Genomic DNA, 25,332 nt, shown 5'->3' with positions numbered 1-25,332 from the left:
TAAACTGTTTAAAATGATTTCAGCTTCACTTGAGCTCATGTGACTCCACCTAAATGAAGTTATCTCATTCTCTTTCCAATAATCCACACTAATCTGAAATAATTTTATCAAATGTAACCCATAGTAGCTGTAAGATTTGTGTTCTGGGTCATTTTGGTCACTTCCTTTGATGGAGAACGCCCAAATGTTTGCAACATGCACAGCTCTTCACCAGAAGTGCTGCATCATCTGGCAGAAATGCAGGGGGCGGGGAGCCTGTTTACTCATGACTGTACTGTGGTCTGGCTGCACAGCGTTAAGCCTCAGTTACTTTACAGCTTTATTCAGTTAAATACGCCTTTACAGAGCCCAGCATAAAATGACATGTTCCATTTTTCTTCACATTTCTGCCCCCCAATAGCAAAGAAAGGAGCAGGAAATAAAAATGAGAATTTCTTCAACTTTTCCATTTTGAACCATTTATTTAAATCTGATGTCATCATGTGAACACCAAAGCAGAAGAAAAATTTAACATCTGCACCAAAATCTAATCAATATAACAATGTTTTCATTTGTTTCCCCACATTTAGCTTCGTTATTCGAGTGTAAGAAATAAAACTGTCAGATTCCTGCAAAACACAGTGAATTACTTCAACTTTTTAATAAAATCCAATTAAAAAGCACAAAGCAAGAGAAAATGTGCAGAATTTTTTAAAATAGATTGTGCTTCAACAAAAAAAAACAAATATGGTTCAGTGATTTCTATGGAATAATCAATCAGATTTCAACACTGCAAAAATACAAAATCCTACCAAGTATTTTTATTCTAGTTTCCAGAGCAAATATCTGAGTAATAAGACAAAACTGACTTATAGATAACTAATCAGCAAAATGCAGCAGCTTGTTTTAGGTTAATAATTCCTTAATACTGATAAAAACAAATTCTAGTTCTATATAAGTTATAAGAAAATATTTTGTTATAGGTGAATTGAACCTTTTCATCAATATTAATGAATTCCTGACTGAAAACAGGCTCCTACATGTTAATTTTCTCTGCCACAGAAACCAGATAAAGATTCTTGGTAAGAGTTTCTGCAGGGTAAGCATTTCTTCAGATTATTTGCTTCGAGGAACTTTTTCTCCAAGAGGAACCTCCATCAGTTTCTGCAAAGCGGAACCAGAACAGTTGGATTAGCAGCGTCTCCGGGTTTATTAGAGCAGATGAGTTTAATCCTGCCTGTCCTCACCTTCAGCAGGCGGGCGCTGAAAGCGTTGTCGTCCTCTCCGTCTCCCTTCTTGAGGTCCCCCAGGTATCTCTGGCAGGCCACAACCAGCTCCTGGGCCTCGTAGAGAACCGCCGGGTCCAGAGAGTGGTCGTTTATCAGGCTCACCAGGTACTCCCTGTAGTGTTTCCTGCAGAAAAAACAACCTGAGACTCAGAGGGTTTCTGTCAGAGCTGCTTCAGTGACACCTGGAGAAGATTTACGTGAAAATAAAAACATAATCAATGAGAATGGAAAAAAAAGATGACATTAATTTAAACCTTTAAAACACTGCAGGTCTCTGATTATGGGAGGGAGGGATGTTTTAAACAAACCGGGCCCCATCGGACCGTCAGTTCTTCTTTTTCTTGCTTAAAAATGCTTATTTTTCCTAATTTGTTTTAGTAAATAACTAAAAAACAAAATCAGTGTCAGGAGGAAGAGCAGCTTCACTTCGCTGCAGAACCTCTGGGCTCGACCCGACTAGCAGGAACCGTCCGGAGGTTCTGTCCGGTTCTGCTGACTCACATGCAGAGCCCCGCCTGGCCCGGCTGGGTCTGCAGGCCGCACGGCGAGTCGGCCGGCTGGCCGCCTTCATCCTTCTGCTCCATCACGCCGCAGGAATCTGCGGCACAGAGACCGGACCGTTAAGACGGGAAAGTCCAGAAGGTCCCAATTATTTCCACAGCAGAACCGGCCGGAACTCACCGGTTTGGGTTTCATTGGAAGGATCCGTGTTGAAGGCCACACCGCTCCTCTGGTGGGAAACAAGACAGGAAATTAATTTACGCCTTAAATTAAACTGAACTGCTTTAAAATCAACTCCTGATGTGAAAAATTTTTCTGTTTCGGCTAAAAAATAAAACAGCAGAGAAATAAAGAAAATAAGAAAAAGGAAGAAAAGTTAAATTAAAATGGAAATGAAAAGAAAACAAAGATGAAAAGGAGAACAGGAAAAGTAAAAAGATAAAATATGAAAGGAAAGACGACGACGGTATAAAAAGAGATGCTAAACTGGGATTAGCATCTCCCAGTTTAGCATCTCCATGAACTCAGAGAGGAACTCTGCTTCAAATGTTTAATCTCACATGAACAGTCTAGACGTGTTCTGGAGGGAAGGGTTCTGGTTCCCATTTCCTCCCAGTTCAGAGCTGGAGAACCAGTTACCTGCAGCAGAGCCTGCAGTCGGTCTGCGTCCCAGTCCCGAAGGTAGAACAGGCAGTCTCTGGGGTGGTGGGCGTGCAGGCCAGGGAATTTACACTGAGGAATCTTACACTCCATCTGCAGGAGGAACAAACACCAGCATAAGAAACATCTACTGGGAACACTGGGACCAGACGCAGCTCAGCAGGGAGCAGAAAGTTTTCTGGAAGGACGAAAACTAAACAAAGAAAACAACTGAAAATTATAAACAAGGAGGAAAGGTCCTACTCAAAACATCCTGGAAGGAAGGAAGAGAGGGAGGCAGGAAGGAAGAGAGATAGGAAGGAAGGAAGGAAGGAAGGGAGGGAGGGAAGGAGGGAGGGAGAGAGGAAAGAAAGACAGAAGGAAGGAAGAGAGATAGGAAGGAAAGGAGGGAGGGAGAGAGGGAGGAAAGAAGGAAGGAAGAGAGAGAGAAGGATGGAGGAAGGAAGGAAGGCAAGAAAAAAAAAAGGAAGGAAGGAAGAGAGATAGGAAGGTAGGAAGGAGAGGAGGGAGGGAGGAAAGAAGGAAGAGAGAGAGAGGAAGGAAGGAAAGAAAGAAGGAAGGAAGGAAGAAAGGGAGGGAGGGAGGAAGGAAGGGGTCAGACGAGCGCCACGCCGCGTTGCTAACTCCACCCAGGCTGCTGCGTCGTCATGGGAACCCACCTTGTAGTACGGGTTGTTGCAGCCGCTGCAGAACTGGTGGCGGCACTGGGAGCAGGTAAAGTGCATGCAGCCGCCTTTGGTCAGCGCGTACTGGAACTTACACTCTGGGCAGGCTGCAAGAAAAACACACACTGGTCAGATCAGAAGGAGAAATGCTTTAACTGGGAACACTGGAAAAACAAAATATCACCAACTAGTTCTGGTTTAGCTGCTAGTTTAAATATCTTCGTTAACTTTAAATAAGACAAAACTAACTTGTTTTTATGGAGCCCCTAGGAGACATGGCGAAATGTTATTCTTAGCTCCTTTGCTAAAGAAGCTGGTTATTCAGAGTAATGTAACCAAGTATACTCCCAGAAAGTTGAGTGGAAGAAAAAAGTATTGGAGGAAAATTTACACTTTTTAAATCCTGGCATATCTGTTTAAAATACTTTTTTATTGATCTTATGCAATACTCAAATTTTCCGAGGTACAAATAATTAGAAAGAAAGAAAATATTTCCCTCCAGGTGAAATAAATCTCTAAAATATGAGTTTTGTGATATTTAAGATTTTTGAGCTGCACCTTTAGATTGAGTTGGTGATTTTCTTGTGACAGCATCATGGGGAAGACACAAAAACTAATTGCTAAAGAAGCTAGCTATTCACAGAGTACAGTATCTATGTATATTCCCAGAAAATTGAGTGGAAGGAAAAAAAAATTACATTTCTGTAAATCTATGTTATATGTGAGTTTCGTGATATTTGAAGTTTTTAAGTTGTACCTGTAGACTGAATGAATGTTTTTCTCAGAGATAATTGCTACTTTCTTGCTTACTGATGCCGTTGTCCCTCAGGTAGCCGGCCAGGCCCTGCCTCTGGTACTCCGGGTCGTTCTCCCGCTTCCACAGCTGGAACTGCTCACAGGAAACGTCCTGGTGCTGAGGCTCCCACTGGAACGGAGGCACAGCAGCTGAGCGGGGGCGCTTCCTCAGATATTTATCTGGCAGAAGGAAGACGAGCGACTCCCACACACATTCCTGCAGAGGTCAGACTCACCGGTTTCTTGCACTGAGCGCAGAAACTCTTGCGGCAGGACGGGCAGGTGACCTTCAGCTGGTTCCCATCGTTGATGAAGCCGGAGGTGCACTGAGGGGGAGAAAAATGTTTGGCCTGTCTTCTAGTTTTTCTTTGATTTTATTGTAAGTTTGTTAAAACTGCATCCTGTTTGCTATTTCATTTAGTTTTAGTAACAGAAAACGTCCTTGAACAGGTTAGGAAAGGTCTATGGCCTATACAAAACATGCTCAACACAGTTTTTGCACAAAATGATGAGTTTTTAGTCTGTTCAGTTCTGCCTATTTTGTTTTTATGGCATCTTATCACTTTAAATCCAAATAAGCTGCTGCTGACCACATCTCCCAACTCATCGTTTACACTCGCACTTGAAAATGGACGCGCAACTACACAACCGTACATCTTTGAAAAGCAGAAGTGGAGCCTCATGTGCAACCAACAAGAATGCAGCAAGTGGTTCCTGGATGGTAAGTCAACAACAAAACTCTTGTCTTTTCCAGCAGCCATTGTACAGCACATACAGCAGTAAAATCAGCTGACCAAACGTGCTGAAGCTCCTCTTGGTTGCTAGGTAACGGGTGGAATTCCGCTGGGGTTGCTAGGTAACGGCAGTGGCTGCTGATTTGTGATGTTACGTTCCAGAGACTTTTTAATCGGCTCATTGTCCAGACACTAAAAACATTAACTTACTATCAAAATAACCGCTGGGTGGTTTGTTTTTTTTAAGCGCAGACTGTAACAAAGGAAGCGGATTACGGCGCAAAGGAATTCTGGGTAAATACAATCAAACGACGTGCTGCCCTAGCACTAACGGGAGAAATGTCTTGTGGTCTACTACTAAAGACTAAAGTGAAATCCTCCAACCACTAAAATCTGTTGCCTCTCCTTTTTTGTTTACATTTCATGAAACAGGAAGTTGCGCTCGGTGTCTTTTTCAGAGGTTTTTGTGTTGTTTCCTTTAGTGCAGCGCCCCCTTAGGTGAGGAGGGGAACAATTTGCTCAAAAGATTTGTTTGGTTTCACTCAGTGCAGTCAGAAAGGGAACTGCAGCAGCCGGAAATGTAATAAATGTTGCAGTTTTAGTCCCAAATACTGATAGTGGATCTAATTACCTCACTTCAAAAACAAAATCTTACTAAGTAATTTTGGTCTAGTTTTTAGTGCAAATATCTAAGTACACTTGAAATAAGACTAACTAGTAACTTTTCAGCATGATATAGAGGCCTGTTTTAAGTAAATAATTTCTTAATATTGATGAAAAAGTTCTAGTTTCATTGGCAGATAAATTATTACAGGGGAAAAATGTCTTATTAAAAGTTAAATAATCTGCCAATGGAACTAGAACTAGTAAGATTTTGTGTTTTTCCCCTTTCTCTTCATAGAAGGTCATATATTTGCTACTTTTGAGTATGTAAATGTAAACTGGAACTAATTAACCTTTGACCTGAACACTTCAGCCCCACACCTGGTATGGACTTTCTTCCCATACCGTTTTCTATACGTTTGTTCCCAGAGTTACATCAGGTCAGGGTAATTTAATTATGCTATGAAAGGCTGCGAGTTTTATTCATTTTAATTACTTCTGATAATGGTTTTGATCTCAGTAAGGTTAAAGGTCATTATTCAGCATGTTACAGAATATTTGGTGTCTGAACTATTAAAATGATCAGCTATGAGCATTTTGGATTTGTCATGGATATAAACTATTTGCAGGCGGCTCTGCATAAAGTTTCAACCTGATCTTCCCCCTGATTGATAAAGATATTGAAAATGTGATTGTGTAAAAACCATAAAATACATTAGCTGATTAAACTGGTATTTTAAAGTCTAACTTTTTATAAAATGGTTAATTTTGTACACATTGTGAAACGTCATGTCAACATACAGAAATTATGCAAAAAATGAAAGTATAAAAACAAATGTGAACAGTAGGAAGTTATTCAATGCATCTCAATCAGCAATCTTATTAAAAATGGACAAAATATGCAATTGAACATGAACTTGTTTCGTAACAGGAGGATCCAAGTAGATTTTTATAAAATATTTGTACTTTTTCACCTCCTCGGGGCAAGATGGACCTGCTCTAGCCACACAGTACCACAGCGCCCCCTGGTTTTCACTTTTAGCACCAAGACTGTGTGACAGTTAAGCTAAATTAAGCTAAACTATAATCTCACTGTTGTTTAGTAAACGGGAAGGAATGTGCAACTTTATTTACTCGTGTGAACAAATATGACATGAGTAAATAAAGAAAGCTACACAAACCAACGTAATAAATAAAATAATTTGTTTCTAGAGAAAATATCCTCGTTCACCTGAAATGAGACGAAACTAATGAAGAGATAGCAGCTTGTTTTAATCAGTAATTTCTTAATATTGATAAAAATGTATTGACAGATTATTAATGATAGACATTTTTCTCATGCTATATATGAGTTTGTTTCTCCTTATTTCAAGAGGGCTAAGATATTTGCACAGTGAACTAGACCAAAAATATGTGGTAAGATTTTTTGTTCTTGCCAGACATAATGATTTTTTTTGTATTTTGGAAAATAATTTAAAATAACTTTAAACAAACTGCAGCTGAACAATGTTCATGAACATCAATAATCTGCAGGTGGAGGAGCAGATCTCAGACCGATAAACACAGAGAGGAAAGATTTGAGCTCTGAATGTTTCTGAACGACTCACATGACAGCACCAGAGGAATTTTGGGTCCTTCATGAGCGCGTGCTCCGTCAGCTTCTTGTGGAACAGCTCGTACACTTCATGCTCCAGGCAGTCGCGCAGCTGCAGAACAAAACCAAAACAATTCAGTTCTCATGTTTCGGTTAAATAAGATTCAGTTACACTCAACCCTGGTTCATTAACCTCTGACCTGTTGACCTGGAGATCTCCAGGTTTTCCTTCCAGAACATTTTCAGAAACATTGTGTTTTCTTTAGACATAATTATGTCGGCATACAGGTGCAGAAAACAGCAAGATGTGATACAAACACGTGAATGATGCAAACTCCAAAACACACCAACACAAAAACTAGTGGTGGAGCCAGATTAAAGTTTTTCATCGAGTTAATTAAAGGGTCTGTAATTAATTAATCACAAACTGTATGTCAATAGCATTTTGTCTGCCGTCCTGCAGCATTTCATCTGATGTTCTGCAGCATTTCATCTGATGTTCTGCAGCATTTCATCTGATGTTCTGCAGCATTTCGCCTGCCGTTCTGCAGCATTTCATCTGATGTTCTGCAGCATTTCATCTGATGTTCTGCAGCATTTCATCTGATGTTCTGCAGCATTTCATCTGATGTTCTGCAGCATTTCATCTGATGTTCTGCAGCATTTCATCTGATGTTCTGCAGCATTTCGTCTGATGTTCTGCAGCATTTCGTCTGCCGTTCTGCAGCATTTCGTCTGATGTTCTGCAGCATTTTGACCCTGATTGAAGCATTTTTCTTTTGCAATGTTTTTCTGTTGGATTTGTTTTTTCTTTGTTGGCCATAATTAAGCTGCTGTAATGATCATATTGTCTGTAAATCTGTGTAAATTAACAGTTACTACTTACTTTGAATCTTTCTCAGGTAAAAACTACCTTAAAAGGTGAAACTAAACCACAGGTTTTTAGTGTGATTGTGTCTCGTTATGCTTCCTTTTCTTCAGATTTTATTTTAGTAATTTTATTGAAAAAGTGAAACCATTAAGACACAGATTGATTATAAACAAATTTTCCTCTCGTTCCCAGTTCACCTGGATGTCCAGGGTGGAGAAGTAGCTGTCCAGCTGCTCGGGGTCGTTGATGTCCGGCTCGCTGCAGGCGGGACACACCATGTCCCGGATGTGTTTGTCTCTGACGGCGATGGTGAAGTGCTGCCGGAAACACTCGTGGCAGACGGAGCACTGGCAGGACGTCAGAGACTGCATCTGCAGCAGCGACATGGAAACACAAAAAATAAACGAGCTTTAAATGCTGCTGTAGCACACTAATCCCACAGTGAAATTCAAGCACCTTTCACGGTAAGTTCTCAAACTTTTCCAGCGTCACACTTTAGAGATTAAAAAAAATACAAAGAAACTAAAAAAAGACAGTTTCAATTTATGATTGTATAATTTATTACTGTTATTAATAAAGCCTTGTGACTGTATTCTACATTTTACAGCAGAGACAAGTTAAACTAAAATATAACATTTTGTTTTGAAATGTCTCTCACACAGACACCCAGTTAGAGGTGGTAAAATACCCAATAGATAGATTTTATTACAGACTCAGAGTCCAAATTCATAAAAAAGAAAACAAAGACGATAAAAGAATAAAAAGTACAAAAAGTACAATTAAAAAAAATTACCCAAGAGTTGAACATATTTTCCCTCAAGTAAAGATCAATAGTCCAAGAAAGTAAAAAAAGTATTTAGTAAAAAGTCTACTGAAGAAATTTAGGACTTTTAAGGACCAAAATGAAAATATTTCTTTTAAATAACAAAATCAGGCAAAAGAAAAACATTAATGTTGTTCTAAAAATTTGTTCTGAGCCCCATTAGGGTGGCGTTATATCTGAGCGCATAGTGAGACTGATCTCAGCGCATATATCTCTGTGAAGGACCAGTTATTGCCGTTCCGACTCCCTGACCTTGCTGCGGGGGAAGATGCTCAGACAGACGGGACACTCGGTGTTCAGCAGACGCCGGATGAACTCCCGGTCCTGAGACTCCTTCACGGCCTGCACCACGTCCTCCAGGGAGTAGTTCACGTCCGGCTCCTGGAGCAGCGACAGCGCGAGCTCGCAGCGCCCCCAGCTGGGCAGGTCGTACAGCGCCAGCAGGCGCCTGCACATCCTCTGAAAAGCAGCAGCAGACATCCGGCGCGATGTGAGGGAGGAACGCAAACCTTCCAGAGCAACAAACGTCCCAGGAGACAGACAGTCGCCCGACCTGCTTGTCCGGGTGTTTGGGGTTGATCGGCGGCTCGGGCTGGTCCAGCCAGATGCGCTGGTGGAACGGCTCCATTAGGGGGCGCTGCAGCAGAGACAGAGCGCCCTTGATGTCCCCTCCGCTCTGCCGTAGAGCCTCTTCGCACTGCGACATGTCCTGGAAGCCCAGGGAGTGAAGTTCCCTCATCTGCACACGAAACAGGAAGAGATCTCAAACACAGCTAATCATTATTTCAGTAATCGATTAATCGATTTTTCTTACGATTAATCAGATAGAAATTGGCACATTCTGCAGTTGTTTCATTTAATCTCAAGCTTTTTTAAATATAAAATAATAGAATTACATTAAAAGATGCAAATAAACATTTTATTCTCTCAAAGCAATAATATAAAATTCCTTCAGTGAATGTGAACTGGATCAATCTACAACAGTTGTACATATTTACAGACAAATGTGTTTTTTTTTATCTTAATTGCAAAATCTGTATATATTTTCCAACGTTTTGGATTAATTACGGCTCTAAGTATGTTTTTTTTCAGCATGTTGCCTCTAGTTAGCGATTAATCGATGACTAAATTAGTTGACGATTATTTCCCTAATCGATTAATTGAATTTAATCCAATTAATCGTTTCAGCCCTAGAATTGACTATTCCTAAACTGAGCTAAACAAGATCTGCCCAGTGGTTCCTGCAGGTCATCTCCATAGCAACCGTTGTCAGGGTCCTACCTTGACCTGTCTGTCCCTCAGCAGCTGTCTCACAGCCTTGTCCTTGTTTCCGCCGGCTGCCAGCCAGGCCAGCTTGGCCTCGGCTCTGGACAGCTTCACGCCGCCGGGCGCTGCGTTCTGCTCCGGCCCGTCCCTCTCCATCAGAAGCGCCGAGCCGCCGTTGCCCGGCCTGCAGGTGAGCTGGACGGAGGCCGCCATGGCACAGATCTCGTCCAGCAGGTGCGGCAGCTCAGAGGTCAGCCAATCACAGGGGTTGATGCTGCTGCCGCCGCACATGCTCAGAGCGGCGTAGACCTCCTCGGGGCTGACGCCGCGCTTCTCCGCTTCCTGAAGACCAAACAAGATCAGAGTTCAGAAGGACGAAAAGAGGGAGTGAAGGAAGGAAGGAAGTAAGGAAGGAAGGAAGAAGTGTGTTTCTTACTCTGATCTGGTGGATGAGTACAAGTCCATCCTCCCTCATCGTTTTCTGCCTCTTCAGATCCAGGTTGACTCGGGGCCTCGGCTGCGGCTTCGAGCCCAAGTCGGGCTGCTCCTTGGTGAAGGAGGGCGGCTGCTGCAACGGTTGCTGCAGCGGTTGCTGCAGCGGCTGCTGCAACGGCTGCTGCAGCGGCTGCGGCGCAGAAACGCCAGACGCGTCTTTGGACGGCAGACTGCACATCTCACACACCGCCGAGGGCTTGGAGTTCACAAAGGTGCAGAACTGGCAGGTCCACTGAAAAAACACAAATATATAAAATATAAGAGGAACTAAACCACCAGGGGGCGCTCCAACAGGAAGTTAGACACAAAATGAGGGGGGGAAAAAAAGCAAAAATAAAAAAATTGAATCCCATAATTTTGTAAACTTCCATGCTATAAACATTACATTTCCCACAGGAACGTGACATTTAAACAGCACCAGGTCTCATAATTATCCATAAAACGTTTAAACACAGAAATATGACATCGTCAGCAGAGACCTTTGACCCAGACTCTGGAGCTGGAGGGACAGGCGGGCGAGTGGCCAGACGGGGGCGCTCACACACTTCACAGAGGATGCTGCTGCCTTGGTTCACCACCGTGCAGCTCTTGCACTGCCACTCTGAGGGAAAACAAACAAAAATAAATTAAAACCACAAACTCCATAATGAGAACAGATCTTCTCTTGGAGGAATGCTCAAATATATGCAATTCAACTGGAAACCAATTAAATCTGTTTAGTGGGACAGAAAACAGTCAGAAAAATAAAAAATAAAGAGTCTGGCTGATAAACTAAAAAAATGCTTACATAATTTTTTTTATATAATTTTCTTCCAACATTTTCTGTTTATGTTCAATCAAACTGGATAAACGTCTCAATATTTATGTAAGTAGTGTGTCTATACCAGAGGTGTTCAAAATATGGCACGAGGGCCATTTGTGGCCCTCTGGATGATTTTGTGCGGCCCACAGTTCTAGAATGACGAGAGTTTTAGCTGTGAACACAGGTGAACAATTTTTTCCCCATGACAAACTTTACAGACAAAATCTTAAAATTACAAGAAAAAAAAAAAAGTTTCTTATTCATTGTCCAGGTTTTTGAACTTGTAATTTTGTAGAACCACAAACACTTATTCGGACTTTGGGTCAGAAAAATTAGAAATAAAACAACCATTTTTATGTTTTGCATTTTATATTTTTTAAAATCTGACATGTCTTAGTTTATTAAGATTAAATAATGTCAGATTTTTTACATTTAATAGAAAGTAAAAAAAGAGGCCTGCACTGTAAAAACACAAAATCTTACCAAGTATTTTCGTCTAGTTTCTAGTGTAAATATCTTTGTAAAACTTGAAAGACAAAACTAATTCAAAAGTGGCTTTTCAGCCAGATAAATAAGTTTAAGTAAAAACGTCTTGAATATCAAATTATTTCACCTATAATATGAGAAAAATGTCTTATAATAATCTGCCAGTGGGACTAGAACTTTTTCAACAATACTAAGGAATTATTGACTTAAAACAAGGTCCTATTTCTTGCAGAAAAGTTACTTGTAAATTAGTTTTGTCTTGTTTTGAAGTGTGCTAAGACATTTGCTTGTTGGTAAGACTTTGTGTTTTTGCAGTGTACAGGTGCTTTTAACTTTTTTTGAGGACAAAACGTTTGGACACCACAGAAAGCCTCTGTCCAGTTCGTGACACCTATTGTTTTGGTGCGTTGGAGGTCCGTGTGTGCGAGGCCCACCGGTGTTCTGTGAGGTCGGACCGGAACCCTCCGGGCCAGCGATCGCAGGAGTGGCGAGTCGAGGGCGGTCGCAGGTCGTGCAGAGGACGGCTCGCATCTCGTTCACAGTGGTGCAGTGAGCGCACTCCCAGGTAGACAGAGACGGACTGGGGGAACGAGAGCAACACTTAGCACTGGTTTCCCTTCCAGCGATGGCGTCGAGGCGCGTTCTGCTCACCTTGAGGTGCTGGTGGCGGCGGCCAGGTTGGTCCTGCTGTGACCTCTGCGGTCCGGATGGGAGTGGAAGAGCCGGTCGCAGTTCAAACACAGCCTCTGGATGCAGGTGGAGCACTGGATGCTTACAGAAGAAATGCCGCAGATGCTGCAATTCTCTGCAAAACAAGACAAAATTCAGAAATCTAAAATCCAAAAGAAGCAATTCTGCATCAGTTCTGTGGAGTAGCGTGACGCACCCGGTTGGGTTTTCTGTATTTTGTCTCGCTTGTGATTGGCTCTGGAGGGGTGGCGGTGATACAGGTCGTCACATGCGTCGCAGAAAGGCTTGTCTTCACAGGACGGACAGACGAGTGTGGACGCTCCGCCGCAGAGATTACACTGACCGACTGCAGGGGGCGCTGAAGACAGCAGAGACAGAATAAGAATAGAGAAGGACAAAAACCTGGACAATGAATGAGAAACTTTTTATTGTACCAAACTTTTTTGTAAAGAGATTAAGGTTGTTTTACTCTTCTAAATTTAATTTGACCAAGACACCAAGATATAAGGCTTTTAAATTGCAATAGCTTTTTTTAAATCTCAATTTCTTGAGTTTATTTTGCTACTATAATGTTAATTGTCACTATTTTATGTTATTCTAAGCGTGTATCATTTGAAAATAATGTTAAAAATGCTCTAAATTTTAAGCTGAATCTGTGTTGTTAACAGCTGTCAGTATCTCCTGGTGTTGCAGTAACTGCAGGCAGATAAAAACACAAAACGACAGTTTTATCAGAAGATAATGAAAAATGAGAATTCCAGGGAATTAAAACCTGTAAACAAATGGTTTTTTACGCTTATTTTTGACTTTGCAGATGATAAAAGCTCATTTCAGGCTTTTGAAGCTGCAAAACTTCAACTGAGACGTGAATATTTTCTAATGTACTTGATACTCTCCAGAAGAAGCCTCCTTTCATTTTATTCATTGTGCAACACAGACTCACCTGCTGGTGGTTTTGGAACTTGAGTCTGCCTGGGTAAAGGAGTCGGTTTAACTAAAAGGGGCGGAGCTTGAGGTTTTTCTCCTTGTCCGTCGTCTCCAGGCAGATTTGAGTCGTCAGTCTGCTCCTTCTGCAGAGGAAATGCAGAACATTTAGGATGTTTCCTGAAGTCTAGCTGACTGGGTTGTGTTTTTCTCCTGACCTGCAGGGTGAGACCCGGGATGATGTCTTTGAAGCATTCTGGGTGAGGATGGACGCCCTGCAGGTTCAAACAACAAAACAAAGTTGTTGGGTTTCTCATCCAGAACAGAAAGAGAAACAAAGAGCGGGTTTCCCCAGGAGCCGGCACTGACTTTCAGAAGCATGTCCACTTCGGTGCGCAGCGTCATCACCTCCAGCGTCACCGCGGCAACAACGTCACAGTCCGGCTCGGTGACTTCGTCGGGGAAGCTGAGGCCGTCGATCTGCTGGTTGGTGTATCCGTACAGAAACAGGACTCTCCGGCCGCCCTGTTGAGCAAAACCAAATACGACACAGAGGAAACATTTCTCTGATGTTGGTAGAAACTAAAGTCCAGGCAACTAACAATTATTTTAATAATTAATCTGATAAAAAAACAAAAAAACACAGGTGCATTCTGCAGAATTTTCATGTGACAACTTAAGCTTATTTTATAAAATGTTAGAAATAGATTAAAATGCAAATAAATGATCCTATTCCTTCATAAAATGCAAAAACTGGTGCATCTGCACTTAGTCCTTTCTGCTTGACTTAGCATCAATACAGTGTCAGGTTCATCTGCTGATTAGTTATTGGACTCACCAATTAATAATTTGATATATTTTTGCAGAATTTGAACTGGGTGAAGCTAAACCAGCGACTTGAGGAGTTCTGGGTACAACATATTTAAAGAGTAATAAGGTTTTTTTCCCCATCTTGAATGCAAAATGTTTTTATTTTTGTAAAGTTTTTGCTTAATTACTGCTCTGAATATGTTCTTCTTTCAGCAAATTGCCTTTCATGACTCCAGTTAATTATTAATGGATTACTAAAGTAGTTTACGATTATTTCAATCATCGATTTATTACAATTAATCAATACAACCCTCCTCAGGTCTTTATTATTTTTCATAGATTATTTACACACACTTGTTGCAAGTAGTCTGGTGTTTTTGATGCACATGTAAATGTTTTTAATTATTCTACTCAGTTACATATTATTTTGGATTAAAGGACACCATTTTTAATAATTGTACAGTATTTTATGTTGTAATTTTGCCCTTACTGTACAGTTTGTTGCTCTTAATTCAGTTTTTATATGTATTATATTTTTATCTCAGACATCAAAATATATTTCTCTTCTACTTTATTGAGTTGCAGCACTGCCAGAACACGTAATGAGTGAATGTGACATATAAACGCACAAATATATATGCACACACACAAGTCTCACTGCAAACCTTTAAAAGTGAAACAATAATTCAGCCTTTATAGAGTTCAGAGTATCAACTATTAGATCAACCCGAACTCGCCATCGCCTGTTACTATAAAAAAACTATTTAGAATAAATAAACAAACGCCTGGCAGCGCAGCATGATTGTGTTAGTCTGGGGGAAACGTCTGTGGATGTTTCTCACCTTGATGGCGTCCACGGTGGTCCTGAAGACGGGGTTGTTGTGTTTGACGCTCCTCCAGTATCTGGGCCTGGTGGGACTCGTCAGGTTGCAGCCGTATTTCTCCAGGATGCTCAAAGCTTTGACGAGTCGACTCAACGACTCCGACGCCTGGTGAGGAGAAAAGAACCAAAGGAAAAAATATTAACATGACAATCTGTTTACATTCATTCTGTTGACGTTCAACTGCAAACCAGAGGTGGGTAGTAACTAGTTACATTTACTTGGGAAACTTTTTTTTTTTTAATTTACTTTTAAGAGTATTTTTACAATGTTGTATTTTGTACTTTTACTTGAGTAATTTTATTATGACGTATTTCTACTCTTACTTGAGTAAAATTACTGAATTTTCTACCCACTGAATGAAAAACAAACATGTTTTAACCAAAAATCCACCAGACTCAGAAACACAACTGTAGTTTCTGTTAAAGTTTCAGATGTTTTTTTCTCTTACTTGAGGTTTTACTTCAGTAAAACTATGCTGATGTAGTACTATTCTTACTTGAGTATAATTTCTGGGTTCTCCACCCACCTGTGCTGTAAACTGATAAGAACTACTTAAATGACACACATTTTTCCTAATATTGTGGATCACAAAGCTAAAAATTAATAAGACAAATGCACTGCTGCATAAGGAACAACAGAAATTATCAGCCGCGTTGCAGGAAGAAGTAGGAACAGAAGAGAAACCTCGAGGTTGTTGCGACCAGCCGTGTTTTCCTTCAGCATCTCCTCTGCTGTCAGATGGCGGTACTTTTCTGAAACAGGCAGAGAGATGCTGGCCAGCGTCAGGACTTCGGCCTTCACATCCTGGGCTAAACCTGACGACGACAGCAGGGACTGGGCTCTCTGCCGGACCTCCTCCATCTGGACCGACTCGGCGCTGCCGCTCATCGCTGCCGGGGAAAAAAGATACCAGTTTGATAAACTGTTACAGCTTTCTAAAGGCACAGGTAAGCTGTTTTTTGCTGAACATAATTGCACGATTTCACATTTCGAAAAAAAAAATGTCCTACTGGAAACATTTCAATTTAAAAAAACTTGTTTTTTGATTAAATGTTTCGCTGCTAGGATGATTTAGCCGTATCGAATTTGGTTTATTTCACAAAAATCAAAAGAAAACACTTTTCTCACATCTGACAAGTCACATGATCAACAACGGATGTTAGCCACTGGCAAAAACTACAAAGAAGACGATGAAGAAGTAGCTGGAGAATCATGGCGCTGCATGTTTTTTACTGACTTACTGCGTAAACAAACTTATTGATGTATGATTTTAATTTTTTCTTATTTAAAGGAAACACTAATAGCAATTTTTTAATTATATTTTTCGCAAAATATCAACAAAGTTTTGCACACATCTGTGATGGAAACGCAGCTAATGTCACTGCTTTCCTCTAACTCCATGTTTGCAGAAACTACAGCTGCAGTTTTATTTGCTAAAAAAATGAAAGTTTGTTCTTTGTCTTCATATTAATTCATACTGACATGAATTATGGTCCTTTTTACAAACTTATTATGGTCCTTTTTACAAACTTTCCGTCCTGAATTACTCGAGCATTATTACTGATTACAATTCTACTACAACCTTTAATTTAAATTCATTTTTGTTTAACTCTGTACATGACATAATGGGAAACTCCAACCCGGGCTAACATTAGTTACAGAAATAAACAGCTGAGAAAAGCGAAAGGATCAGTTTCAGTTATGCTTATTTAAACTAAATGAGACATTCTGTAACTGTGTTATAACGCTGTTAGACAGATTACAAGTTAAGAAAGCAATGTCAGTTCAGCTGAAAGTGAAACCTGAAATCAAAGTCAACAACAAGCTAGCTGTTTTGCTCGTTTACTCACCGCTGTCGCTCTTTCTACTGATTTTGACAAGTTTTTTTCCCGCTTCCGCTTAAATGTAGAGTTTTTAATTCTTTATTTTGTCCCAAAAATGTCTTTAACACACCCCATCTTACTCGGACACTTCTGTCCGTGTGTGACCAACCGTTCATGCGGAAATACAAATTTGAGGACTGCAGACTAAAATATACTTCCGGTTTGGGTTTTATTTTGTTTTTCAAAGTAAAAGCGGATTGTCCGTCTTGCCTTGTTTCCACCTCCCAAAAGCCAATTTAAGTCGGTTTTAAGGTAAAAACGGGAAAATGTTGTGTTTTTATTAACAATAACTACATTTAAAATGGCATAAATACGTTTCCCTTTAGTTTGCTACGTAGTGTTTGTTGATTTTCTTTCCTTTAAATCACCTTTAGGCACTGGGTTTAAGCACTTTGAATTGCCTGGAAATATTTCACATTTCCAACACGAAATAAACGCGTCTCATATGCTTGTAGTTTAGTTTCAGATCATTTTTGTTACGCTAATGGAGGCATATTTACTTCCTGTTTCTACTGCGCATGCTCAATAATAGCCTTCTCAGTGCAGGTCTTTTGGGGACTACTTTCAGCAGAGGAGGGACACAGTCGGTGGGAGGTGCGAGGTTTAATCGAAAGTAAACTGAATGAGGAAATAAAATACCTCACACACGGACGAGACAAGAAGTCCTGAGCTGCAGCCGCGTAGAAAATATATATTTAAAATCCATTCTGTGGGTTTATTTATTTTACATCTTATTGTTTTAAGAGCGGTAAAGTTTCATCATGTCAAAGGCAGCAACCCTGAAAATTAGCAGAGACTACGCAGTCAAGGTGAGTCGATCTGCTCCGATCGGGGCAGGACTTAAAGAGTTGGACTGAAACTTATTTTTTAAATGAAACTCGGTTTTTGTGCAGGTTTTGTAAATGTCGGCTGTAATTAAATGTACAAGGAAGTTGTTTTTGAGCGTAAAAGCAGCGGAAATTCCCGTTTCTCAGAGGAAAGCGAAAGTAAACCCAAAAAGCTTTCTGCAAACGTGACTCAGCAGGTCTATTTTCCTTTTTCTTTCTTAACACAGGTGGAAAACTTCCGCCAGTCCATCTATCATGAGGTTTGTGTCCCTCGATTGTCCAGAAAATTGAAATAATTCCCATTTTAATCCTCCTGGGTTTGTTTTGTGATTCTAGGCTGAAAATCTGTTTTCCAGTTTTATTCCTGTGAAGATAATTAAGCTGGATGCTCTCCTCAGGGTTCAGTATACAAACTATTTCTTATTTTTTTAATCCATCCGCCCCGTGGTGACTGTTTTAATAAAATTTCTCTTTTTGTTTTTCCCAGGATGATGCTCTCAGCATCACAGACATGTCCTCACTCCAGGCTCCTCTGGATATCCCCGTCCCAGATCCTCCTGTTCCAGAAGACGAGGTGATCCCTTCATTCCTTTGTTCTAGTCATAAACACTTTGAATTAATTTCTGTTATTTATGTATGCTTCCTTGTGGACAGCAGTCACACATTCATGTGCTTCAGCCTTCATATTTGTAGTTTTCTAGTAGTCTAGTTTGTTTCTTTACAGCAAAATTAAACTTCATCCAGCTCTAATCATGAATTACTGAGGTATAAATGGCAATTAAATCAATAATTGTCACATGTTCTTTGCTTCTTTAGTAAAAACTAAGTATATTTTGATTCTTGCAGTTATGGCATGAATTGGTATGCTGGTTGAAAACACAATTTCAAGCATTTTAGATAAAAGAAAAAAATGTTGATTCCAACCCAACAGCTTCTTTAAATTCATGTCCAAATTAAAATATAAGCTATTTTATGTCCAATGTGGACAGAACTTGTCTCTATGCTGTAACTGCGAAGTAATTTCCCTGTTGGGATGAATAAAGCACTTCTATTCTATTCTATTCTATTCTATTCTATTCTATTCTATTCTATTCTATAACTGTTATATTGTGCAAAAAGGGCGTAGAAAAATTGCTGACATAAAGAGTTAATAACGGCTTCCTCACTTCTCTATTATTGCATATTTTCCAACTGGTTTGTTTAGTTTCTATTTTTCCTTCCAAGCTTCGTTCATTGGCATCATTATAAAAACATTTAACCTGTAATTTGTATATTTATTCGGTAGGAACTAATAATCCAGTGGTGAGAAATACTTTATTCCAAAAGAACAGGTGCCTGAATTATTGGCACCCTCTATAATTACTGTGCAATAAATATGTACTAGATGTTCTGCTTTTCTTCATAAGCTGATCTGTGTTTTATTAGTGATACATTCCCAAGCAACAGCTGCGCAAAAGGACGACCCGGTTTCACATAAACCCAAAAGTCTGAAATTTCTGACGTTTATCTTCCAGGAAATGGAAACAGACAAGAACGAGGAGGAAGAGAAGAAGAAGAAGAAAGGTAAAGCGTCCTGGATGATTCTGTTTGTGAAGGTAATATTTCTGTAAGAAAAATCCCCTCAGCTGTTGTTTCTGTGTCCCTCAGCTCCAAAATGTGGCTTCATCAAAGGAAACGAGAAAATCATGTTGCTTCTGGACAGAGTGAAGCCGGAGATCATGGATCTCAGAGAAACCATCCTGGCGGTAAATAAACAGCCAAAAGATTATCAGTGGTTTGGATTTTACTGTAATTACTGTTAACGCTCAGATTTATTTATCTGTCTTACTTCTGCAAAGAATCGGTTTTATTGCTCAAAATTGTGGGCAAAACCAAGGAATTTCTTTTTAGATTTTTACTTTAGGCATAAACATATATGGTTTAGAATAAATAATCAAAATACCTAGTTCTAACAGCATATAAATTTATAATAATATCTAACTCTTATAACAATTATAATAGTACAGAATACATTAAGCCCTTTAGATGCCCTGTTTTATTTGCTTTCTGTTAAACTAATTTATGTTTTATTTTCTGTAACCTCTGTTTGTCCTTTTCTGTTTATTTATTTACTTTTTATCCATTTTATTGCAATAGTAGTTGCTTTGATTTATCTTTGTTTTGTTTTTTGTCATTTGCAGTTTTTTGGTTTATTTTTCTAATTACTGTTTCAAGTCTTTACTTGAATGTCTCTATATTGTGTTTCCTGTTAAAAATCAGAAATAAATCATACTTTAAAAAAAGAAAAATAAAGGAACAGTACGTACATCTATTGGCAGCAGTAACAAGTCTGAACAGTTCATGTCCAGCATATGTGTGGTCTGCATAGATGTTAGCTGCCCTTTTCCTGACCCTTGACCTGGATGATGAAAAAGTCGGCTTCGTCTCTGCAAACCTAAATTTTATCTCAGTAAAGTTTAAAAGTATTTCTATCATACTTGAATAAATTTGTATTTAATATCAATAGTTAAAATAAAAAACAACAAAGAAGATTATTAAAATGTTTCCTAAAATGTACAAAGAAAAAAAAAGTCCTCTGATAGATGAATGGATGAAAAACCATTGATGTTTCCATTTGATGTCTGCAGGTTTCCTGCTGGATCCAGCACCTCATTCCAAAAATAGAGGATGGAAATGACTTTGGCGTCGCCATCCAGGTACGTCAGTTCTTCTGCGTCGCGTTGATTTTACGAGGTTGGGCTGTTCCTGCAATCTTCCATCTTAACTTGAAATCTCTAATTGAACCACAGGAAAAGATCTTGGAGAGAATCGCTGCAGTTAAGACCAAAGTTGATGGTTTTCAGACCAACATCAACAAGTAAGACGAGGATGAGGTTTTTCTGTAAAGCATGCTGGTAGCTTATGTATTAGCGCTCAGCTGTGGTTGTTTCGGTTTGACCAGGTACTTTTCAGAGAGGGGGGACGCCGTCGCTAAAGCCTCCAAAGATACTCATGTGGTACGAAACTGTTTAATTTGGATAAACATATGGGAATTTATGTAAAATGTTTTCGTCAGTGTGCTAAAATATTAGCTTCTTTCTGCCGTCAGATGGACTACCGCTCACTTGTTTATGAGAAGGACGAAGCAATCTTCTCCGAGATCAGAGTGATCGTCCTGGACATCCGTGGATTTTACGTAAGTAAATAGAAAAAACTTATTAGAATATAAGGAAACTCATAAATAAGCTGTAATGTTGTAGTTTCTTTGCTTAGCTGTGAAACACACATGAGAACTAAACATCTAAATGTCCTAATGATTGTTTCAAGCATCCAGCATGCCGATGTGAGTGAATTCTTTTCAGCGCAAAGGCATGAAGTAGCTTGAGATTAAATGTTGTTGTTGCATCATTGCTTTGAAACGCAGTTGCGTCAAATATAAAGCAGCAGTACCCACATGATGCATTCCATTTACATGGGAAATCGTAACTGGGAAGTTGGAGGGACGTAATTTCCCACTTTTCCGCGTTCCAGTTATGTTTCCAACTCTTCCCTGCTACAGATGGCCAGCACTATTATGGCAATAAATAAAACGTGTGGGTGGATGTTCCAGTTGAGTTTATTTTTTTTTTTCAACTTGGAAGTCGGACTTTCTGAGTTTTGACTCTAAATAGAAAGTCGATATGGCAGAATTTTGCAACGTGTCCAGAAAATCTGTGGCAACCTGGCTAAGCTGGTGAGCAAATTATGTTAATTTTTAAAAATATATACAAAAAACACTTACAGCATGAAGCATAATGTCAAAAATTCTTATTTAATTGTGGATTTATTTGTGATTTATTGCATCAACAATAACAATGTTTAAAAATCCCCAAAAACTTAGAATATTGTTGCAACTGTTACTGTTATAGTGACACATCTAAAACTATTATTATAAATACGTTATTTTATGCTGTTTAGCAGTAAAGATTGTATTTCTTAAATGCAAATGATGTCCTGAAGTCGTCGGTTTCATAATGTATTTAAATTTTAACAGCAGTGTTTGGGTTTACTTGGCAAAATTATACAAAGGATTTGTTTATACTTTTTTCTTACCCTTATTTCTGTCATCATGGCAACAAATCCCACAAAACATGATGTTTAAAAAATGTATGGAAGCTCCATGCTACATTAATAACACAAAATATAGCAGACATGTTTAAGTTTAAAATGATACAGAAACCCTCCCAGCCTAACCTGTTCTCCCTGTTTATGCTGCCTGTCAGGAAACTCACAAAACCAATTCACAGCAGTTTTTCCTTCACTGCTGATCCTGGTTTAGAGAGAAACGGTTTGTTGGACCTCATATTAAATTACACCAAACTGAATTTCTGATTTTAATATTTTGAAAAAGGGGCTTTTATTTCCGTCAAACCTTTTGTGAGTTGCATACCGGAGTAAGGCCAAGGTACTAGGATTTTTGTTTAGTTATCAGAATGAAGATGCAATTTTACCAGAATATTACCAGAAATATATATATTTTAATTGAAAAACAGCTAATTTATCAAGATCTGATGTGAGTGTAGTAGAGTGTTTTTTCAAAATATACAATTGTTTCAAAGTCCTGATACAGATAATAAATTGATGTTGATGTTTTAAAAGATAAAGTATTTCTACTAAATATAATCTGTCAAATTTATACCAAAGTATAACTTAAGATGCTCAACATTCCTTAAACTATTAATACTTAATTTTTTTAATATTACAACTTTGTTTTATTAATATTGCCACTTTATTTTCCTAATTTTACTAACTCAATCTGGTAATATTAGGACTTTTTTCACCTAACATTATAACTTTGTGGTAATATTATACATTTATTCTGGTAATATTACAACTTTATTATTCTGGCTATATTATGACTTTACTTTCCTAATATTACAAATTAATTCTGTTAATGACTTTATTTTCCTAATTTTAAATTTTTCAAGTAATGACTTTTATTAACTTTTTTATTGTAATATTGTGACTTAACATTAATATTCTGTCGTGGAGTTGACCTGAATTCAAAGTCCAAATACAGAGAAGTTGTAAAACAAGATGGCCGCCCTGGGCATGCTGACATCACTGATTTATGGGGAAAACGATCCAGATTCTCCTAAATTTAAACCTCCAAAATCCAAACATTTTATTAAATTTTAATAAATTTATCATCCAGCTTAAATATTCCTCTAAGTAAGAGTAAAAAAGCAGCTTAAATCCATTGAAAAGCCTAAAAAGTGAATCATGATTTCTCTCATCTGTTTTCCTCAGGCTGAGCTCTATGACATCATCACCAAGAACCTGGAGAAGGTGACCAATCCGAAGGGAGAGGAGAAGTCGTCGATGTACTGATTGTCAACAAATCAATCCACGCTGTGCGACTGAATCCAGTCTGACCGGAGTTTCCTAATTTTCCCTCTACAGTCCTAAAATAATTACCTGGATGTTGGTTTCATTACTTCATTACTTTGCTGCAACACTTCATTTCTGATCCAACATTTGCACTAAATTGAACTTGTCAATAAAGAACTTTTTTTTATTCCAAGCTGTTGGAAATTCTCTTTTATTTGAAACGAAAACAATCTGACATGATGCATCTTTTATTTACCAAACACAAAAAAAAGACTCTTAGCAAAAAGCATTTTCCTTTTACAAAATCAGAGTATTAGAAAGTGAGGAGCGAACGCAGGCAGCTGGGCGGTCACACCTCGGGTCCTTCTCCTCCGGGGATGAGCTGCAGAGGGGGAAACAGAGTGAATCACTCAGAGAAATGGAACGCAGCCCGACGGAAGGCAAGCAGCGGCCATGTTTGTTACCATGGTGATGTTGTTCCCATTCAGGAGGATCTGATCCAGTTTGGTTATCCTCCTTCCCTCTGGAGTAATCTCACTGCAACGGACCAGAACCAAACCATGAGCAGAACATCCATATAAAGTGAAGAATGGATGAATAGGAATCTGGGCGGATGGATTGTGGATAAATGGATGGATGGATGAATACAGATTGGATGGATGAATGATGAATGTATGAATAAATACATTCATACGGATTTGGGTGGTTGGATGAATGGAAGCATGGAAAAATGGATGGATGAATTAATCCATCATCCATTCATATTCATCCTTATTTTTGGATGCATGATGGATAAATGGATGGATGGATGGATGGATGAGTGAATCCATTTATATGGAGCTGGGTGGTTGGATGAACGGATAAATGGATGGGTGGATGATTGAATGAATCCATCCATATATATGGATACATGAATGAATAAATGGATGGATGGTTGAATAGATGGATGATGAATATCAATGGATAAATGGTTGGATGTCAATAGAGGATGGATGATAATTAAATGGATGAACAAACAGATAAATAGGATGGATGGATGGATGTGTAAACATAACTTACAATTCTGTGACATCCTCCAGCACCATGTCTGAAAGTCAAGAGTTAAGGAGCAGAACTGAGGGTTCCCAGGTAAGGGGCGTAGCTACAGGTGTAGCTGCACAGTCCTGTCATCCAGCCCTCACCTACCAAACACCTGGTGGTTTCAGACGACCAGAACCCTTGTGTGAGTCTCAGAAAGGATACTGACGAAGTCGTCGAAGCCGAGCAGCGTGCCGACGATCTCTTTGTCTGTTTTCATCACTATGTGTATCCTGGAGCCGATACATTTATCCACAAGCTCTGTAAAACCGAGTAAAATACGTTGCATTTTTAAAAAACCAAATTTAAGGAGGAGCAGCAAAAGTGCAGGAAGTGGATTAGCAGTGCTAACTAACACCTGATAGTGTCATCCAGCACCATATTACTGTGAAATATTATCTCTACTGCCTGGATACTGAGCTGCTAGCATATCATGAAAGTCATTTAGCAACAGTCTTTAGTCAGAGGCCTCTTCTGATTCGTTGCAGGACTGACTGCTACTGGAGCAACCATTTTGACAGAAACACAGGTGTCTAATTAGTTAAAGCGACGTTCATCTTAGAAAATTTCTACTTCTATGAATGTATTTTTAGAAATGTAATGCAGCCCAAAACCTTGTATTGTCTAATTTCGTCTTATTTTCAAAACGTGTGTTTGATAAATGGCAGCTTTGCTCTGTTTCATCACATTTGTCCCTCCAACATGAAGCTGGTCGTGGCTGCGCCACATTAAATTTAAAATAAACACATCGCAGACTTTACTATTTCACTGTTTCTGACCTACATCCGGAGGTTCTGCTACCTGAATCAGAAAAACACAGAAATTAAGATGATTACGAACCGAGTGGGAGCAACTGTGAAGGATTCGTTGCTGGTGTAGCCGCCATCTTGAATCGAAAGCAGTCAAAAACAATCGACCGAAGATTTAAATTTGAATCAGGCAAAAGCAATCGGACATGCCACAATCAATTGTATAGTGGCTTATATATTTTTGTCTATCAAATATTGTGCGCTTAATTAAAAAAAGGGAAACAAAACTCGCATAGTTTTTTAATATATAAAAGCATTTTCATTGGGAGATGATACCAGACTCCACATGATGGCGCTGGTTGACACAGTTGATGTATGACGACATTTTCAAAGAGAATGTATCAGAAAGTCAAGATAGTTATCTACCGAGTCAGGAAAACAAAATGTAGCATTTTATCTTCGTAGCATTTGCGTTTATTTAGTTTCTAGCATTTATTTAGTTTGAGGAGAAAGGCCCATGTGGAAAAAATAGAATGTCTCAATTCAAATAGAGTCGAAGAGAATGAACTTCATTTG

General features: G+C 39.2%; 3 protein-coding genes across 3 annotated transcripts; 1 reads left to right on the top strand and 2 right to left on the bottom strand.

The window, feature by feature from the left end:
* Positions 1–440: 440 nt before the first annotated feature.
* rnf31 (ring finger protein 31) lies at positions 441–16,909 on the bottom strand. The gene is made up of 24 exons (XM_023326090.1): positions 16,722–16,909; positions 15,556–15,761; positions 14,830–14,976; positions 13,547–13,702; positions 13,396–13,452; positions 13,197–13,323; positions 12,450–12,611; positions 12,215–12,368; positions 11,998–12,143; positions 10,755–10,876; positions 10,217–10,507; positions 9,796–10,122; positions 9,068–9,253; positions 8,767–8,973; positions 7,889–8,062; positions 6,834–6,932; positions 4,126–4,215; positions 3,905–4,019; positions 3,089–3,201; positions 2,409–2,522; positions 1,950–1,998; positions 1,770–1,866; positions 1,227–1,392; positions 441–1,143 (listed from the first exon to the last, which is right to left on the bottom strand). The coding sequence occupies exons 2-24, from the start codon at positions 15,757–15,759 to the stop codon at positions 1,096–1,098; spliced, it is 3,351 nt and encodes a 1,116-aa protein (XP_023181858.1). The 5' UTR covers positions 15,760–15,761; positions 16,722–16,909; the 3' UTR covers positions 441–1,095.
* Positions 16,910–17,303: 394 nt separating this feature from the next.
* On the top strand, positions 17,304–23,123 carry psme2 (proteasome activator subunit 2). Its single transcript, XM_005810771.3, has 11 exons — positions 17,304–17,563; positions 17,809–17,841; positions 17,918–17,980; positions 18,069–18,155; positions 19,096–19,144; positions 19,229–19,326; positions 20,209–20,277; positions 20,371–20,438; positions 20,523–20,577; positions 20,670–20,756; positions 22,850–23,123. The coding sequence occupies exons 1-11, from the start codon at positions 17,516–17,518 to the stop codon at positions 22,928–22,930; spliced, it is 738 nt and encodes a 245-aa protein (XP_005810828.2). The 5' UTR covers positions 17,304–17,515; the 3' UTR covers positions 22,931–23,123.
* On the bottom strand, positions 23,117–24,941 carry lsm5 (LSM5 homolog, U6 small nuclear RNA and mRNA degradation associated). Its single transcript, XM_005810772.3, has 5 exons — positions 24,848–24,941; positions 24,173–24,268; positions 23,990–24,017; positions 23,395–23,467; positions 23,117–23,312 (listed from the first exon to the last, which is right to left on the bottom strand). The coding sequence occupies exons 1-5, from the start codon at positions 24,891–24,893 to the stop codon at positions 23,280–23,282; spliced, it is 276 nt and encodes a 91-aa protein (XP_005810829.1). The 5' UTR covers positions 24,894–24,941; the 3' UTR covers positions 23,117–23,279.
* Between the last annotated feature and the right edge of the window lie 391 nt (positions 24,942–25,332).

Source organism: Xiphophorus maculatus, chromosome 21 (assembly GCF_002775205.1).
Source record: "Xiphophorus maculatus strain JP 163 A chromosome 21, X_maculatus-5.0-male, whole genome shotgun sequence".
NCBI classification, from domain to species: domain Eukaryota; kingdom Metazoa; phylum Chordata; class Actinopteri; order Cyprinodontiformes; family Poeciliidae; genus Xiphophorus; species Xiphophorus maculatus.
Note: the sequence above shows the minus strand (reverse complement) of the source record. Positions and strands in the feature narration are given on the sequence as shown.